This window comes from Calidris pugnax, unplaced genomic scaffold (genome assembly GCF_001431845.1).
Source record: "Calidris pugnax isolate Ruff unplaced genomic scaffold, ASM143184v1 scaffold823, whole genome shotgun sequence".
In the NCBI taxonomy this organism is placed as follows: Eukaryota; Metazoa; Chordata; class Aves; order Charadriiformes; family Scolopacidae; genus Calidris; species Calidris pugnax.
The window spans coordinates 10796-28263 of record NW_015091498.1 but is presented as its reverse complement, the minus strand read 5'-3'; the positions used below and the strand labels follow the sequence as shown (position 1 = coordinate 28263).

Sequence of the window (17468 nt, the reverse complement as noted above, 5' to 3'; positions counted from 1 at the left end):
TCAGACCGGTTCAATCTGGTTCCAACTGGTACGAACCAGTTCAAACCATTACAAACGGGTTCACAGCGGTACGAACCAATTGAAACCGGCTCAAACCAGATGGAACAGGTTCAATCCAGTTCAAACCAATTAGAGCCAGCTCGAACCAGTTCTAACCGGTTGAAACCGGTACGAAATCATTCGAACCGGTTGAAAACGTCTCAAACCAGTACCAACCACATCAAAACGGTTGGAACCCGTTCAATGCCGTACGAACCGGTTGAAACCGGTTCGAACCGGTATGAACCAGCTCAAACCGGTTGGTTGCAGCCAGTGGGATGTCCTTGCTCCCACCCAAATTCCCCAGCACTCACAGCTATATTTAGGGTGTCCCGGCCCAGCCCAACCCCAGCACGAGGCTCAGGCCCTCCCCAAAACCTCAGTGCCAGCCCCATTGGCTGCCAGGGCCACTAGCAGCAGTGGAGCTGCCCAGGCAGAGCCACTCTGACAAGAAGTGTGTGGCTGCATCTCTCACAGCCCATTCCTCCTGTGCTGCACCCACTATTGCACACCTGGGGCTCGCTGTTGACACCATGCAGCCCCCTCATCGCTGCCTCCTTCTTCTTCTCCTCCACCTTATCCTCCTCTCCGGGACATGGGCAGACTTGAAGGGTAAGTGGAAGCCCTGGCCCATCCACATCTTCTATCATGCCCTCGTGGGACCCCATGGCTGAGGGGCTTCTTGCTCCCCGTCTGCCATGGGCACTTGCCTCCTCACCCCTCCTTGTCCCCTTGCTCCACAGCTCCTCCCTGGTGGGGATGCAGTCACCCCAGCTGGGTGCAGGGGGTGGGAGCTACAAATGCAGGGGGCTTACTGGGGCCCATAGGTCCCTGCAACCTCAAGGACCTGTCCCTCAGCTCCTCCACTTTCCCCATCCCTCTCCTCCCACTCCTGTCTCCCCCTGTCAACCCCTGTCTCATGTAGGGTCGTTCACTATCCGGCTGCTCCAGACCTCCACCTTCCAAAACACCTCCTGGGTGGAAACTGAGGGGCTGGGTCTGCTGGAAGACATCGAGCTTGGTTCTATTGATAAGCACACCTGGACCATCCGCTTCTACCAGCCCTGGGTGCGCCCAGCCCTGCCCCGCAGTGACTGGGACACCATTCAGAACATGATCAGGATCTATTTGCAGCAGTTCAGTCACTTGATCAATGAAGGTGCCATGGAGAAGAAAGTGCCCTGTGAGTACCCGCTCTTCTCTGTGGGTCTCTTCTCTTCCCTCTTTAAAAAGGATCTGGAAAGTAGGGAAGGACCCAACACTAGACAGAAGGCACTGATCTTGTCCACAGGAAGGCAGTCTCAGCCCCTCATTCAACTTCTTTCTCCTCTCTGCTCCTCTAGACCCTTTTGTGGCCCAATGCATGGCAGGCTGTGAGCTCTACCCCAACAGGACCTCCCGGGTCTTCGCCTATGTGGCCTACAATGGCCAGGACTTCCTCAGCTTCAACACGGCCAATGCTACTTGGGTCCCCTTCCGAGATACTAACCTGTCAAGGTATGTCCAGGCTGTTCTCCAGAACTATACCGCCTTCAGTGAGATGGTGGAAGTCCTCTTCAATGATACCTGTGTTGATGATATGGAGGTGTTACTGCACTATGGGAAGGCAGCTCTGGAGAGACAAGGTGAGACCACCCTGATCCTGGCATGGCCACCCCAAAGCCTCCCCAACACTGGGGACAAGCAGTGCCCCACCGGGGCTCCTCCTACCCCTTTTGCTCTCACATCCCAGTGTTGCCCGTGGCCACGGTCTTCGCCCGCACGCCCAGACCAGACCAGCTCCTCCTGGTTTGCCATGTCACCGGCTTCTACCCACGGCCCATCAGCGTGTCCTGGCTGCGGGATGGCCAGGAGGTGCCACCGGGCCCGGCCCTCAACACCAGTGCCATCCTGCCCAACGCTGACCTCACCTACCAGCTCCGCAGCGTCCTGGCTGTGGCCCCCCATGATGGGCACAGCTACGCCTGCCGTGTGCGCCACCGCAGCCTGGGCACCCACAGCCTCCTCATCCCATGGGGTAGGTGCCATCCATGGGAACAGGGACGGGGCTCCTGAACTGCCCTGCCCTGCAGAATGGAGCAAATCCAGGAAAGTTCATGGCAGCCTCTGCTTGTGTTTCTCAGGGAACTCAGAGGTGGTGCTGATTGCAGGGCTTGGGGCTGGGCTGCTGGCAGCTGTGGCTGTGGCTGCCATCACAGCGCTTTGGGTGTGGAGACGCAGGTGAGGCCCTTTCTGCCCCATGGAGCAACAGTGGGAGAGGAGGGGAGGAAATTCCCTAGGGGATTGCTGCACTGAGCAGCAAAGCTCCTCCTTCGGCCTTGCTGGCTGCACCCCCATGAAATCTCTTCCGTGGAGTATCCACGAGCCATCCCCCTCTCATTTCAGAAAGCACCAGCAGATGGAGGAATCAGAGTCCAGGAACTCCATCCTGAGCAAAGAAGCTTAGCCCAGAACAGAGTCAACACCCCCTTTTCCTTCCACCACCCTCACAGGGGCAAAAGCTCTACCTTTTTCTGCTTCAACAAAATTCTGGGCACTGATGAGTACGAGATCAACTTGACTCAGAGGCGCGGGGGGAGAAACCTCAAGGGGTCCTGACCAGCTTCAGTTTGCTAAGCGGACAAGGATGCAAGTCTGAGACCTCCTCAGTCATTACACATGATCGCTTCTTACCTTATGGCACTGTCCCATGCCCAGTAGCAATTTCTCTCAATTCCGTTACAATAACACATTTATCCATAGGCAGTAGGCTGTTCCCTTCTATTGTTGCCTTCTAACATTTTTTCCTAAAAGCTGCCTTTATTAACCATATTCCAGAAATATTTGTGCCAAGACCAAAGTTTTACACACACACTAACAGCACATGGCCAGAAACCATTTAACAAAATGCTGAGTAACACTGAAGCTCTGATGTAACGTGTGTGAATTGCAGATGTGTATAAAATGAAATTAAAACATTCATGTTTTCACTAAGAACACATGCCTTTCCTCAGGATTTGGGTGGGCTCAGGGAGGTTTTGACCTGCAAATGGAAGCTGGAGCACCACTGAATTATTGGTGCTAATTGCAGGAAACACCAAAGAAAAAAAAAAGGTAAAAGAGTATTTGTGCATACACAAAAATGTTCTTACATATTTAATGGAAATAAGCAACTGTGCTTATTAAATGGGGGTAATTACTTTACATGGGGGTAAAGTACCCCCAAGCCTTCCAGTTAAGGAGAAAAAGGAATCCAATCTCCATCGGAGACAGCGGAGTTCAGATAGGTAGAGGAAGGAATTTAGTTCATGCTCCCAATCAACCACACACTTGAATGTGTGGCTTCAAAAGGGTTGGTTTCACAGGACAGCTTCCTGGCAGAGTTTCACAGGAAAGGTCTCTGGCAGCTATGTGAGAGCCAACTGTCTGCTGAGTCAGAAGAAAACCCAGCTGGCTTGTGGCCACATCCACCACAACTCCACTGAGGCTGGTTAGAATCATAGAATGGTTAGAGTTGGAAGGTAGTTTAAAGATCTTTGAGTTCCAACCCCCCCTGCCCTGGGCAGGGACACCTCCCACCAGACCAGGCTGCTCCAAGCCCCCTCCAACCCCTCCAGGGATGGGGCAGCCACAGCTTCTTGGACAACCTGGGCCAGGCTCTCACCACCCTCACAGCAAAGAATTTCTTCCTGAGATCTCACCTAAATCTCCCCTCTTTCAGTTAAAATCCATTACCTCTCCTCCTATTGCTACACTCCCTGATCAAGAGTCCCTCCCCATCTTTCCTGTAGTCCCCTTTAGGTACTGCAAGGCCAGTATAAGCTCCCCCTGGATTCTTCTTCTGCCCAGGCTGAGCACCCCCCCCAACTCTCTCAGCCTGTCTTCCTTCATACAGAGGTGCTCCAGCCCTCTGATCATTTTCATGGCCCTCCTCCGGACCTGTTCCAACAGGTACATGTCCTTCCTGCGCTGAGGACACGGTACTCCAGGTGGGATCTCCCCACAGCAGACTAGAGGGGCAGAATAACCTCCCTCGCCCTGCTGGCCACGCTTCTTTTGATGCAGCCCAGGATGCAGGGGCTTTCTGGGCTGCCAGCGCATGTTGCTGGCTCATGTCAAGCTTCTCATCCACCAACACCCCCAAGTCCTTCTCCTCAGGGCTGCTCTCAATCCATTCTCTGCCAAGCCTGGATTTGTGCCTGGGATTGCCATGACCCAGGTGCAGGACCTTGCACTTGGCCTGGTTGAACTTCATGAGGTTTCCCCCTGGCCAATCCCTGTGAACCACAGTGCTGTGGGCAGGACCAAATTCCTTTGACAGTCATAGCCACCTGCCAGCACTGCAGGGCTCAAGGATCTCACCACAGGAGGAGGGATGCTGTGTCTCTCCCAGACCTTGCTGAGCTAGGACAGACGGAAGAAACTTTCAGCTGCAGGTAGGGCTCACCTCAGGGCTGGCAGCAGTCTCAGCATCAACAGAGCACATGGGGGAATTCATCTCCCAAATAGAGTGAAACACCCTGCGGCACTCATGGCATGTGGCAGGACGAAGTTCACCCACCAAATCTGGAGAGCAGATGCAGCCGGTGAGCAAGCCTGGTAAGAAAAGGTGGTCATGTGCATGATCTCCCAAGAGACCCTACATAACACACACACAAACACCCACGCAGTTTGAGAGGTCTCTTCAGGCATTTCATCCCAGCCCTATGGCTGGCTGCAGGTACCCACACACGCAGTGCAGCACCCAGAGACACTGCAAGCCCTGCCGACCCCACCCCAACTCACCCCAACTCACCCAGGCATGGCTCTGGGCTCAGGGGGTTACGACTCTCATCTGAGGGGAGACTGAAGACTCACAGTGTATGCAAGGACCAATGGTCACATGACGTGTTACTGCAAAGTGCTACAGTCACCTGGGGGGGCAACGGGGAGGGGGGGGGCAGGACGATGTGAGGACCAGCTGGGTCCTGGGAGGACTGTAAGACTCAGTGTCACCTGAGGAAATGGTGTGAACCAACGGTCTGTGTGGACAAGCAGCCCCCTGCCCACTTTGGTCATTTGCTGACAAAAGGAAGTGACAGTCATCTTACAGGGGACTGTGAGGACAAATGGTGACCTTGTAAGACTGCATGGACAAACGTCCCCCTACCCTTTCCCTCTCTGGCCACACCATGGCTGCACTTTGTCATCCCACCAGCTAAACTCTGACACCAGCACTGGTGGCCCTGCTGGGAGGGATACGAACATCGTGGTGGCATGGCTGGATAATCCCTTGGTGATACCGAGATGTCATTCCACCAGCTAAACACTCTCCTCTGACACCAGCCCTGGTGGCCCTGCCGGGAGGGATATAAACATTGTGGTGGCATGGCTGGATATTCCCTGGGTGATACCGAGGTGACCTGCTGGGGAATTGGTGCCATTTCTGGGCCTGCCAGGCCACCGCAGCATCTCCACTTCTTCATGGGACAGCTCTATGGAAGGGAAGGGGTTCAGTGTTTGGAGGTCCCCAGGGCACGCCTCCTCAAACTTCCTCTTGGCTGTGGTTTCAGTTCTGCCTTCAACCCCAACACAGGAACTCCCAGCAAGGGGGAAGAGAAACTGCAGGGTGAGGGGATGCACCAGGGGCCAGCCGGGGAGGAGCAGTGGGTAGAGGACAGCTGGTGGTGGTAAGGCCAGCTCTGGTCACCCCATTGACCCTCCAACCGGCTCCACTGGTGACAGTGGGGACAGTGGGGACAGAGCAAGGAGATGGACTCCACCATTCCTGTTCCCACACCCAGGGGCATTTGGGGAGGGGGACAGGGTTCCCCACCAAAGGTGGTGGGAAGGAAAGGGGAGTGTCAGCTGCAGCCCAGCCCCAGGCCCTCTCCTGGGGCTATTTGCAGGACAGTTGGAGCTCCCCAGCCAACTGTTCCCACAGCCATGGGCCAGGCAGAAACTGCTTGTCATCTCCTTCCTGGGGAGCCTGGGTTAGGCAGGCAGTGCAGGAGGAGCCTGAGCTGGAGATCCCAGGGTGGGAGGGGAGCAGGGCGCAAAGCAGTTCTCCCCATGTGGGGCTGAGAGGACAGCGGCCATCTTTTTTCCAGTCAGGGCTGAAATCCAAAGGTCATCGTCACCACCATTGGAGCTGATCCATCCTACAAGAATTGGGATGGGGAAGAGAGGTACCCTCAGTGGGGAGGAGGAGTCAGGGGGACCCAGCTTGGGTCTTTGAGCACCCATTTTCTCCTACTGTGATTTCTTGGGCCTCCCTTTCCCTGTCCTCTCCTCCTGGCTGGGCTCTCCCCAGTCCCAGCCTGTCCCAGCACTTCAGGCTCAAGACCTTATTTCAGCTTTCCTCCCTCCCACACATCCCCCAGCTCGGGACCGCAGGGCCCCTCCCCAACACGTCTGCACTGGTCTCATTGGTGGAGAGCCACCGCTGTGACTGCTGGGCTGGGGGGAAGCTGGGACCCCAGGGGTGCTTCCTCCTCCTGCAGTCATTGCTGCTGCTGCTTCAGCCTTGCCGCGCGCACCATGCAGTCCCCTCACCTCCTCCTCTTCCTCTTTCTCCCCCTCCTTCTGCCTGGGATGTGGGCAGACCTAGAGGGTAAGTGGGAGCCCTGGCTCACCCCAACCACTCTCACCTCCCTGGGAGAGGACCCCACCAGTTCCTCAGGGAAGGGAGGCATGGCCAGGCCACTGTCCCCTGCATGGGGGGGAAGATCCCCAGCATCAAAGGTCCAGCCTCCACTGTGCTGCTGTGCCCAAAGGTGCCCTGTTGCTGCCCACCCTCTCTGTTCCTACCTCCAGTTCTGAGCTTCATGTCCCACCAGCTCCAGTATGGAGGCTCAGGCACAAAAGCAGACGTGGGACCAGGGGTCCTCAGCAAGGCCTGGGGTGTTGGGGTTCCCCCAAAGGTGCCTTCCTCCTACAGGGAGCCCTTGGGTGCTAGAGGGGGGGGTCTCAGTTCCATGTGGTTTTGTGGGCCCCTTCCAGCAGCCCCCTGTTTTTTGGGGAGCTGCACCTGTGAGAGGGTGTTCTGGGTGCTGCCGTTGCACAGAGCATTTCACCTCAGTCCCGTAAGACCTCATTTTTCTGGGTGGGGAGAAGCAGCAGCAGACACTGGAACATGGGATTGATCTTTGGGCTGGGCTACTCTCCTCCTTCTGTCAGGGTTTGGCTTTCTTGAGCTCCCAATGCCCCCAGAACCTGGATGAAATGCCCTTTGCCCCCGTTCCCCATCCTCCACACCCCCCTTGCCAGGTGCAGGTCCAGGTCCTGGCACGGGTGCTTTTTCTGGGGGAAGCATGACCCCAAACAAGCGCCGAGTTGCCCTCACAAGCCAGATGGCAGGCAGTGAGGGGATGAGCTGCCTGAAATGCTGTACGGGAGAGAAATGCCTCATTGAAAGTAAACTAGAGAAGGACAAAGAGCATCTGGGACAGAGGAAGTTAAGACAGGAAAGCAACCCTAAGCAGGTGAGGAGGTGAGAATCCAGCAAAGACTGGCTGAGGGTTGCCCAGGCAGGGCTGCATGCGGGCTGATGGGGGTCCCTGTGGTGTGGAGTGAAGAGTGTGGAATCATAGAATGGTTTGGGTTAGAAGGGACCTTTAAATCTAGTCCAATTCCCCTGCAATGAACAGGGACATCTTCAGATAGATCAGGTCTCTCAGAGCCTTGTCCAGCCTGACCTTGAATGTTTCCAGGGATGGGGCACCTATCACCTCTCTGGGATACCTGGGCCAGTGCTTCACCACCCTCAGTGTAAAAAAATGCCTTCCTCCCCCCCCCCCCCCACTCCTCTCCACTTTCTTGCAGCCCTTTCCATCCCCATCCTCTCTCCCAGCAGATATGCAAGTTTTCCAGATGCTCCAGACCATCCTCTTCACGAATGTCAGCTCTGCCGAGGTGTCTGGGGTGGTTCTTCTGGGGGATGTGCCCATCTATGCACTGGATCCTGCCAACTGGAGCATCCACTTCCACTGGCCGTGGTCCCGCCAGGCGGCATCTGAAGGTGATGCGGAGAAGATCAAGTCCCACTTAAAAATCTATTTGCGAAGTATGGTCCGATATGTGCATGAAGTCGCCCAGCAGGAGAAACTGGACTGTGAGTAAACGGACAACCCCTGCCAGGGCCCCAGCCACTTTTCCTGTGTTCCAACTGTGCCTTCCTCCCCACCAGGGTGGCATTTATGGGGGCTCACTGGGTGCAACAGCTTCTGAAAGGGTGACGGGAAATGCTGTGGGTGACAGGGCACAAGGCTAGCAGGGGTGGGGAGGGCAGCACACCAAAAAGAACCCTCATGGCTCCTGCCATCTGGCACAGGGGAACCCTTCTTCACACTGCCGAGCTGCCACCAAATTTACCAGGGCATAACACAGATTAGGCAAAGAAAAGTTGGGGGGAAATATTCTGGGGGACAACATTCTGTTTCAGCAACTGGCCCCGTATCCACTCCAGCCTTCCAAAGGGACTGAGGCTGTGCAGGGTGTCCCGGGACTTCTTGAAGTATGGCCCCATTCCCTGCCTCACCCCACTGCCTATCGCACCCTTGCATGTGCCGTCAGCCAAATCCTGCGTCCTGCCACCCATGTCTCACACACTCATGGGACTTCTTCCCTGGCTCTGCCCTTGGCAGACCCATTGGTGGTCCAGATCCATGCAGGCTGCGTGCTGTACCCCAACAGAACAAGCTGGGGCTTCCTGGATATTGGGGAGGGCGGCAGAGACCTCATAGCTTTTGAGGTAGAGAGGCAGCGCTGGGAGCCCCGGCAGCCATCCACACTAGCAGAGCAGGTCAGCAAGTCGATCAACAGAAAGAAGGCCATCACAGCTCTCCTGGAGCATCTCCTCTCCAACTCCTGCCAGAGCCACATCCTCACTCTGTGCAGGTACGGGAGGGCTGATCTGGAGAGACAAGGTGAGACCACCCTGATCCATGGCCACCCCAAAGCCTCCCCAACACTGGGGACAAGCAGTGCCCCACCGGGGCTCCTCCTACCCCTTTTGCTCTCACATCCCAGTGTTGCCCGTGGCCACGGTCTTCGCCCGCACGCCCAGACCAGACCAGCTCCTCCTGGTTTGCCATGTCACCGGCTTCTACCCACGGCCCATCAGCGTGTCCTGGCTGCGGGATGGCCAGGAGGTGCCACCGGGCCCGGCCCTCAACACCAGTGCCATCCTGCCCAACGCTGACCTCACCTACCAGCTCCGCAGCGTCCTGGCTGTGGCCCCCCATGATGGGCACAGCTACGCCTGCCGTGTGCGCCACCGCAGCCTGGGCACCCACAGCCTCCTCATCCCATGGGGTAGGTGCCACCCTAGGTTTGGGGCACAGCGGGCAGGCAGAGGCCCCTGGCCCTGCAAGGGGCAGCTCCTGCCTGGTGCTGCCACACTCACATGACCACCCTCTTCTCTCCCTGTCCCAGAAAACCGCAGTGCAGCTCCAACCGTCAGCATCACCATCGCAGTGCTGCTCCTTGTGGCCACAGCCTCTGCTGGAGGGTTTTGGTGGTGGAAGCGCAGGTGAGGTCCTCCTCCCACTGTCTCCTCTCAGGGTTATGGGGAGATGGATCAGGGCAGGGATTGCAGCAGCAGCAGCTCTGCAGCGATGAACTGCCTGGCCCCAAGTGCAGCTCACAGTGGACCCCCTTGCAGGAAAGGTGATGAGGCCACGTGGGAGACCCAGGATTTCATCATTTGAAGCATTGCTGCCTGCCCAGCAATGAGATCCCTTGCCACCAGCTCTCCATGGCTCATCTCATCTCCCATCCCTGACCTATCAGTACTGACAGGTGTTGCTCTAGAAAGCCACTGCATTAAACAGCTACAAACTTCCCCATCTACAAGTGGCTCCTATGTTTCTCACCCTCATTCCCCCTCAGGAGGTCCCCCCAGAAAAGCTCCGAGCACTCTGCAGAGTCCCCACGTTGCAACCAGGAAGACTCTCCCTTTTCCTGGACACTGGCTGATGTCCCTGGCATGTCAGGAGAAACAATTCCTCCACCAACCTCTCCCACATCTCGGCATCTCTGTGGCCAGTATCTGTCCCTGGCAGAAGTGCAGTGACAACCTGGGGCCAGACCAGTGTGGGGCTGCTAATTGGCATGGGGGATGGAGCAGCCCACAAACCAGGAAAAGATGGAGTGGTTTGAGCTGTTTTGCTGAGGAGAAAGGGGAAGGGAGGAGCCAAGTGACATCTCCAATTCCCTGAGGCATTTTGGAGGCATTTTGAGCAGGTGCAAAGCTGCCCTGGCTCCAGTGCTGATCTCACCCTCTGTCCAGGATGGGTTTGGGTTGGGATCTCCTCCACTCCTGACTCCTGCCCCTGCAAAAGCTGGAGGGGTGGGGGGCAGTCACCCTCTGAATAAGGGAGATCACTCAGCAATTATCATCACAGGCAAAACAGACTCAGCTTCGGGAAATTAATCTAATTCATTGCCAACCAAAATCAGATATGATAATGAGAAATAACAAACCTAAAAACATCTTCCTCCCATCCCTCCCTTCCTCCCAGGCTCAACCTCACTCTTGACTTCTCTGCCTCCTCCTCTCCAGTGGCACAGCGCGATGGGGAATGGGGACTGCTGTCAGTTTATTATGCATTTTCTCTGTTACTCCTTCCTCCTCACCCTGCTCCAGCATGGGGATTCACTCAAAGGAGACAGTCCTTCACGATCTTCTTCAGCATGGGTCCTTCCCATGGGCTGCAGTTCTTCATGAACTGCTCCAGCATGGGTACTTTCCACAGGGTGAAGTCCTTCTGGGAATGGACTGTTGCAGCAATGGTCCTTCATGGGGTCCCAAGTCCTGCCAGAAGCCTGCTCCAGCACAGGCTGTCTATGGGGTCACAGCCTCCTTCAGGCACATCCACCTGCTCCAATATGGTGTCCTCCATGGACTGCAGATAAGTATCTCCTCCACCATGGTCCTTCACCATGAGCTGCACGGGCACCATGCCTAGACCATCTCTTCCTCTTCCTTCTTCACTGACTTCGGTGTCTCCATAGTTGTTTCTGTCACATATTCTCACCTCCCTCTCCCAGCTGCTGTTGCGCAGCAGTTTTTACCCCTTCTTACGTATGTTATCACAGAGGAACTACCAACATTGCTGACTGGCTCAGCCTTGGCCAGCAGTGAGTCTGTCTTGCAACTGTCTGGAACTAGCTCTGTTGGACATTGGGCAGCTTCTGGCAGCTTCTCACAGAAGCCACCCCAGCAAGCCTGCTGCTACCAAAACCTTGCCACATAAACCCAATACTCACTGCCAGGGGTCTACAGAGTAAAGCCCTGGGGGCTACCACGGGAGAAGGTGAAGGTCACTATTGACTAGAGTCAGACTACATCTCCTTGGGTGTCAGGGTGCTGTTGCAGCCAGGAGGGATGACTTTGCACCCACCCAAATTCCCTAGTGTTCACAGTTGCTGGCCAGAGCACTCCAGCCTAGCCCTCCACCAGCCACACCACTTCCCCCTGGGGAACACACCCAACCAGGCCCTCCTCAAAACCTCAGCAGCAGCTTCATTGGCTGATGTCCCCCTGGGGAACACACCCAACCAGGCCCTCCTCAAAACCTCAGCAGCAGCTTCATTGGCTACTGATGCCACCCTATGATGCTGCCACCGCCAGAGCTGTCCAGGCAGAACAGCCCTGGGGAGAAGTGTGTGCTCACAGCTTCCGTGGCCCCATTCTCATCCTGCTGCACTTGCTCCTGCACACTTGCTGCCGGCACCATGCAGCCCCCTCGCTGCCACCACCTCCTCCTCTTCCTTCTCCTCCTCCTTCCTGGGACATGGGCAGACCCAGAGGGTAAGTCAGAGCCCTGGCTCATCCCCACCTGCTCCCATCACTGCACTGCAGGACCCCACAGAAGTGGCAGGGAGTGGGCACAGAGAGGCCACTGTCCCTATCACCAAGGGGCCATGCCCCACCTCCACCCCACAGCACCCAAAGGTGCCTCTTCCTTGTCGACCCGCTCGGGTTTCCTGTCCCACACCATCCTGCCCAGCTCAGCACTACTGGTGCTGGGGTTCAGGCACCTAAACAGCCATGGGGGAAGGGGGTCCCTAAACCAGGCCTGGGGTGCTCGGGTGCTCCAAAGGGTCCCTGGATCCTCTGCATTCTCCCCCTGGGAAACAACGCTCACAGGTCCCTCCTGCAGCTACAATAAGCCCTGCATCCCTAGCCCGTGTTTCTCATCCCAGGGCAAGACGCTCACTGTGCCCTGGCCCAGGGGGACACACACTGCTCCAAAACAGGCTTCACTCTGCCCTGCTCACCACCAGAGCCTCATTCAGCACTGCAGCATTGAACTCAGCCTTCTGCCTCCTGTTAGGGTCTGGCCTTGAGCACTGCCCAGGAGCCCCTGAACTAGGGTGAAATGCCCTTTCCTCCCAGCCCCCCAGCCCCAGCAATGTGTGCAGGTCTCCAGTGGATCTGGGTCCCGGCATGGGTGCTCCTTGTTGGGGGACGCATCACCCCAAACCAGCTCCAAGGTCCTCCCTGCCATCCCTTCCATGCAGCTAAGTGACAGCTTAGGGAGAGGGACGGATATTGGGGAGGTGGATGGCTAAAAAAAGGAAATTAGAAGAGAAGCAGGGAAAGGCTTAGAGAGCCTGCTGAAGGAAACTGCAAACTGAGTGAAACCAGGGGATTTCCCCCACCCTGCCTATCTGCCCCGTCTTGCCATGCCTGTCCCCAGGGAAACTACAAGCCACCCTTCCTCCCGGGGTTGCCCACCAGCACTGCCACTGCCAGTCCCCTGATCTCCTCCTTCACCCTCATGTGCCTCAACGCCGCTTCCTTTCCCTTCCTCTCCCTGCAGACTCTTATAAACTCCACCTTTTTGAAGCCGCAGTCATCCACAACACCAGCTTTGTGGACATTTTGGCACGGGCCACCCTGCAGGACATCGTCTTTGCTACCCTGGATAAATACACCAGGAACATCCTCTACCTATACCCATGGGTTTACCCAGCCCTCCCTGCAGCAGAGTGGGAGAACCTGCAGAACCTGTTCAAGATCTATGAGCACAACTTCATCCTGTCCCTGTCCCATGATGCCACACAGTCCCAGACACCCCGTGAGTACCAGGTGCACAGCACCTCCTTATCTACAACAGGGACCTGTGAGAACGAGCTCAGAGCCACCACCAACAGCTTTCCCAAACTGGGGCTGGCAGGAGGGCAGGGACTGGGGCTTCATCCTGCACCAGCAAGACCTCCAAACCACCCCATCCTGTGTGGAGGTCACACGGGGCCATCCTGGTCCCCAGCACAAACTTTGACTGCATTTAGCTCCACTTATGCCCTCACACCAGCTCCCCCCTGTGCTCTCTGAACACCCCAAATCCCACCAAAAGAAGTCAAAGGGGCCGGCCTCTCTGCTCCCATCTGTAGGATGGGACATACAGAGCAAGCACCTGGCCCCACACGCTGGTACAGCGCTGGTTAACCAAGGGCAGGGTGTCACAGTCCTCCTACTCTCCCGCACCCCATGTCCCACCACTCCCTCAAAGCAGTGCTTCCTGCTTGGCCATGGGTCCAGACGCTGCTGTGGGCAAGGGCAGCTTGAGGACAATGAGCTACAGGGCTCAGGACAGGTTTCTCACCCACTGTTTCTACCTGGCATAAAGCAGAGCAGTGGAATGGAATGGAATAGAATAGAATAGAATAGAATAGAATAGAATAGAATAGAATCGAATCGAATCGAATCGTTTGGTTCAGTTGGAAGGGACCTACAATGATCATCTAGTCCAACTGCCTGACCAATTGCTGGCTGACCAAAAGTTAATGCAAATTACTAAGGGCATTGTCCAAATGCCACTTAAACACAGACAGGCTTGGGCCATTGACCACCTCTGTAAAGAAAAGTTTCCTAATGTCAAGTCTGAACCTACCCTAACACAGCTTTGAACCATTCCCATGCATCAAGTCCCTGGATCCCAAGAAGAAGAGCTCAACACCTCGCTCTCCTCATCCTCATAAAGCTGTAGAGATCGATGAGGTCACCCCTCAGCCTCCTTTACTCCAAACTGGACAAGCCCAGAGTCCTCAGCCGCTCCTCATAGGACATGTCTTCCAGCCCCTTCACCAGTTTTGTTGCCCTCCTCCGGACACATTCAAGGACCTTCACATTCTTCTTAAATGGTGGGGCCCAGAATTGCACACAGTGATCAAGATGAGGCCCCACCAACACTAAATACAGCAGGATAATCCCCTCTCTTGACCCACCATTATACTGTGTTAGATGAGCCCTAGGATGTGGTTTGCCCTCTTTCCTCCCAGGGCATGCTGCTGACTCAAACCAAGCCTGCTGTCAGCCAGTACCCCTGGATACCTTTCTGCACTGTTGATCTCCAGCTACGCCCCTCCCAGTCTATATCTGTGTCATGTGTTACTCTCTCCCAGGTGCAGAATCTGGCATTTGTTCTTGTTAAATTTCATGCCACTGATGATTGCCCAGTGCTTCAATCTATCTAGATCCCTCTACAAGGTCTCTTGTCCTTCAAGAGGGTCAACAGCACCTCCCAGTTCTGTATCATCAGCAAACTCACTAATGGTGCATTCAACTCCTGCACCCAGATCACCAATCAAAATATTGAGCAACACCGGCCCTAGGATTGAGCCCTGAGGAGCACTGCTGCTGACTGTTTGCCAGCCAGAGGTAGCCCCATTCACTACAACCCTTTGAGCTCTGCCTTCAGCCAGTTCTTCACCCAGCGCACCATGAGCTTGCTCACCCCACAGTTGGACGACTTGTCCAGAAGCATGCTGTGGTGGGTGACCTTATTGTAAAAGGATATCGAATTAGTTACAGGACTTTCCCTTTGTGAACACATAGTGACTGTGCCTGATAATTGCATTGTTCCTTAAATGCCTTTCAGTAGCACACAGTAGGAACTTCTCCATCATTTTTCCGGGTACTGATGGTAGACTAACAGGTCTGTAGTTTCCTGAGTCTTCTCTCACACCCTTCTTGTAAATTAAGACAACGTTGGCTATCTTGCCATTACCAGAGACCTCCCCAGACTTCTAAGACTTTTGGTAGGTGATCAAGAGGTTTCCTGACATAACATCCCCTAGCCCCGTCAGAACTCTGGGGTGAATCCCATCAGGCCCAAATGACTTGTGAACATTCAGTGGACACAGCTGGTTCCTTGCAATTTCATTGTCCACAAATGGAAAGTCACTCTTTCCACAGTTGTGGTCCTCTGACTCAGAGGACTGGGCAGCCCAAGGTCTATCAGTATTATTAAAGACTAAGGCAAAAAAAAAGCATTTAATTCCTCCACTTTGTCTTTATTCCTATTAGTCAGGTGACCATCTTCAATGAGTCCAATGTAATTTTTAGACCTCCTCTTGCTATTAATGTACTTAAAAAAAAAAAGCCCTTCTTGTTGCCTGACACAACACTGGCCAATTTCAACTATAATTGCGCTTTAGCCTTTCATGTCTTCACCCTGGAGAGAAGGATTGAGGGTGCAGAGGGAAGGGGAAAAGAAGCACAAACAAGCAGGTGCAATTTTGTGCCCCAGGTCCAGCTGCACTCATGATGCCTATTGTTCCCCTCAGACCCCTTCGTGATCCAGGGCGCGGCCGGCTGTGACTTGTATCAGAGAAGGATTGAGGGTGCAGAGGGAAGGGGAAAAGAAGCACAAACAAGCAGGTGCAATTTTGTGCCCCAGGTCCAGCTGCACTCATGATGCCTATTGTTCCCCTCAGACCCCTTCGTGATCCAGGGCGCGGCCGGCTGTGACTTGTATCCCAACGGCTCCTATACCAAATTCTACCATTTTGCCTACAATGCCCACAATATCCTCAGTTCCCAACGGCTCCTATACCAAATTCTACCATCTTGCCTACAATGCCCAAAATTTCCTCAGCTTTGACGTGGACAAGAGCCACTGGGAGAAACAGCAGGAGAGTGAGCTGGCGGCACAAGTAGAGAGTCAGTTCAACACCTTCGTTGGCTTCACTGCAACCCTGCAGTACCTTCTCAATGTCACCTGTATTGACCACATGAAGAAATTCATCGAGTACGGGAGGGCTGATCTGGAGAGACAAGGTGAGACCACCCTGATCCATGGCCACCCCAACGCCTCCCCAACACTGGGGACAAGCAGTGCCCCACCGGGGCTCCTCCTACCCCTTTTGCTCTCACATCCCAGTGTTGCCCGTGGCCACGGTCTTCGCCCGCACGCCCAGACCAGACCAGCTCCTCCTGGTTTGCCATGTCACCGGCTTCTACCCACGGCCCATCAGCGTGTCCTGGCTGCGGGATGGCCAGGAGGTGCCACCGGGCCCGGCCCTCAACACCAGTGCCATCCTGCCCAACGCTGACCTCACCTACCAGCTCCGCAGCGTCCTGGCTGTGGCCCCCCATGATGGGCACAGCTACGCCTGCCGTGTGCGCCACCGCAGCCTGGGCACCCACAGCCTCCTCATCCCATGGGGTAGGTGCCATCCATGGGAATGGAGTGCAGGGTGCATGCAGAGTCTTCTGGCCCCATGCCGATGTCTGGAGGGTGGTGGATCAGGCTCCAATGGCCGTTCCAGCCATGGCCTCCTGTGCACCCACAATCTTTCTCTTTCTTCTCTCCTCCAGGCAGCTCCACGGTAGCTCTCAGTGTCGGCATCACCCTTGTGGTGCTGTTGGTCATTGTTGCAGCCCTTGCTGGAGCCATCTGGCACTACAGGTGCAGGTGAGGTCTCCTTCTCACCCAGCTGCACCAGCCCCATCAGCTCCAGGCCATGGCTGACGGGAGTGGCCTGGCCAGGTCTGCCTGCCCTTGGCCAGTCTCACTCACCTCTTCCTCTCCTGCAGGAGCTGAGAGCACAGAACACACCACACCAAGGATGCCCTGAGGTCACACTGCCTGCTGACATCTCCCTGATAATAAAAAGCTAATTAACACCACCACGCATGTAGGAACTCCTTGTATGCCATGCCCAGTGCCCACAAGCATATGGAATCACACAGCTCCTGCCCACCCCAGGACAGATGGGGAGAGCTCCAGGTGCAGCACAGAGACATGCTCACACTCCTCATCCTAGGGTGAAACGCTGGGACAGCCCCCCAACACCAACGGGGTGTCCCTTGCTCCAACCACTAACCCTGGGGGGCACCAGGCTCCCTACAAAACAGCAGGACTCAGTCAGTGCCAATGCAGGCTGGGGGAGTGGCGCAACAGGTTGAATGAGGGCCATCTTCCCCCTGCACGCACTTCTGGGGGCACATCAGCACCTCTCCACCAGATTCTGGTCCCTGAGACCAGAGGATGGTGACAACAGGCATGAGGCCAGCACACAGCTCTGTGCATGGGGATGTCAGGCACATGGTGGGCTGTGGGAATGGCATTTGCCTCCCTCATGGGAAATACAGCCATACTGGGGCAAATCCACCTGGTTTAGTGCTGGGGGCAATAGCACAGAGGAGACAGAGATGCCACGCGGGGCCAGGCTCT

The 17468-nt window shown here is 55.6% G+C and overlaps 3 protein-coding genes across 7 annotated transcripts; all 3 read left to right on the top strand.

Annotated features, from left to right (window-relative positions):
• The first annotated feature begins 539 nt into the window (after positions 1-539).
• On the top strand, positions 540-2881 carry LOC106899798 (T-cell surface glycoprotein CD1b-1-like). The gene is made up of 6 exons (XM_014961719.1): positions 540-651; positions 965-1222; positions 1383-1664; positions 1772-2056; positions 2163-2259; positions 2425-2881. Exons 1-6 carry the CDS (start codon positions 573-575, stop codon positions 2483-2485), a joined length of 1062 nt encoding a protein of 353 aa, XP_014817205.1. The 5' UTR covers positions 540-572; the 3' UTR covers positions 2486-2881.
• Positions 2882-6505: 3624 nt separating this feature from the next.
• On the top strand, positions 6506-11531 carry LOC106899795 (antigen-presenting glycoprotein CD1d-like). 4 transcript variants are annotated; one of them, XM_014961714.1, is made up of 6 exons: positions 6506-6610; positions 7853-8110; positions 8643-8924; positions 9028-9312; positions 9433-9529; positions 10755-11531. In XM_014961714.1, the coding sequence occupies exons 1-6, from the start codon at positions 6538-6540 to the stop codon at positions 10912-10914; spliced, it is 1155 nt and encodes a 384-aa protein (XP_014817200.1). In that variant the 5' UTR covers positions 6506-6537; the 3' UTR covers positions 10915-11531. The 4 variants fall into 4 exon arrangements, with proteins under 4 accessions (XP_014817200.1, XP_014817202.1, XP_014817199.1 ...); XM_014961716.1 differs by lacking the exon at positions 10755-11531 and adding an exon at positions 9662-9852; XM_014961713.1 differs by having other exon boundaries at positions 6524-6610; positions 7850-8110.
• Positions 11532-11594: 63 nt separating this feature from the next.
• LOC106899797 (T-cell surface glycoprotein CD1b-3-like) lies at positions 11595-16921 on the top strand. 2 transcript variants are annotated; one of them, XM_014961718.1, is made up of 7 exons: positions 11595-11812; positions 12861-13085; positions 15577-15616; positions 15828-16069; positions 16173-16457; positions 16610-16706; positions 16829-16921. In XM_014961718.1, exons 1-7 carry the CDS (start codon positions 11614-11616, stop codon positions 16833-16835), a joined length of 1095 nt encoding a protein of 364 aa, XP_014817204.1. In that variant the 5' UTR covers positions 11595-11613; the 3' UTR covers positions 16836-16921. The 2 variants fall into 2 exon arrangements, with proteins under 2 accessions (XP_014817204.1, XP_014817203.1); XM_014961717.1 differs by having other exon boundaries at positions 11596-11812; positions 12828-13085.
• Positions 16922-17468: the final 547 nt, after the last annotated feature.

What these genes read in the sequence shown, in the direction of transcription:
- LOC106899797 (XM_014961717.1), top strand. Translation starts at nt 11,614, where the DNA reads ATGATGCTGCCACCGCCAGAGCTGTCCAGGCAGAACAGCCCTGGGGAG. An exon ending in GGCTGATCTGGAGAGACAAG is followed by an intron (nt 16,070 to 16,172) that starts GTGAGACCACCC and finishes CTCACATCCCAG; the next exon opens with TGTTGCCCGTGGCCACGGTC. An exon ending in CAGCCTCCTCATCCCATGGG is followed by an intron (nt 16,458 to 16,609) that starts GTAGGTGCCATC and finishes TCTCTCCTCCAG; the next exon opens with GCAGCTCCACGGTAGCTCTC.
- LOC106899798 (XM_014961719.1), top strand. Translation starts at nt 573, where the DNA reads ATGCAGCCCCCTCATCGCTGCCTCCTTCTTCTTCTCCTCCACCTTATC. An exon ending in CAGCCTCCTCATCCCATGGG is followed by an intron (nt 2,057 to 2,162) that starts GTAGGTGCCATC and finishes TGTGTTTCTCAG; the next exon opens with GGAACTCAGAGGTGGTGCTG. An exon ending in CTTTGGGTGTGGAGACGCAG is followed by an intron (nt 2,260 to 2,424) that starts GTGAGGCCCTTT and finishes CTCTCATTTCAG; the next exon opens with AAAGCACCAGCAGATGGAGG.
- LOC106899795 (XM_014961713.1), top strand. Translation starts at nt 6,538, where the DNA reads ATGCAGTCCCCTCACCTCCTCCTCTTCCTCTTTCTCCCCCTCCTTCTG. An exon ending in GATGTGGGCAGACCTAGAGG is followed by an intron (nt 6,611 to 7,849) that starts GTAAGTGGGAGC and finishes CCTCTCTCCCAG; the next exon opens with CAGATATGCAAGTTTTCCAG. An exon ending in TTTTGGTGGTGGAAGCGCAG is followed by an intron (nt 9,530 to 10,754) that starts GTGAGGTCCTCC and finishes TACTTTCCACAG; the next exon opens with GGTGAAGTCCTTCTGGGAAT.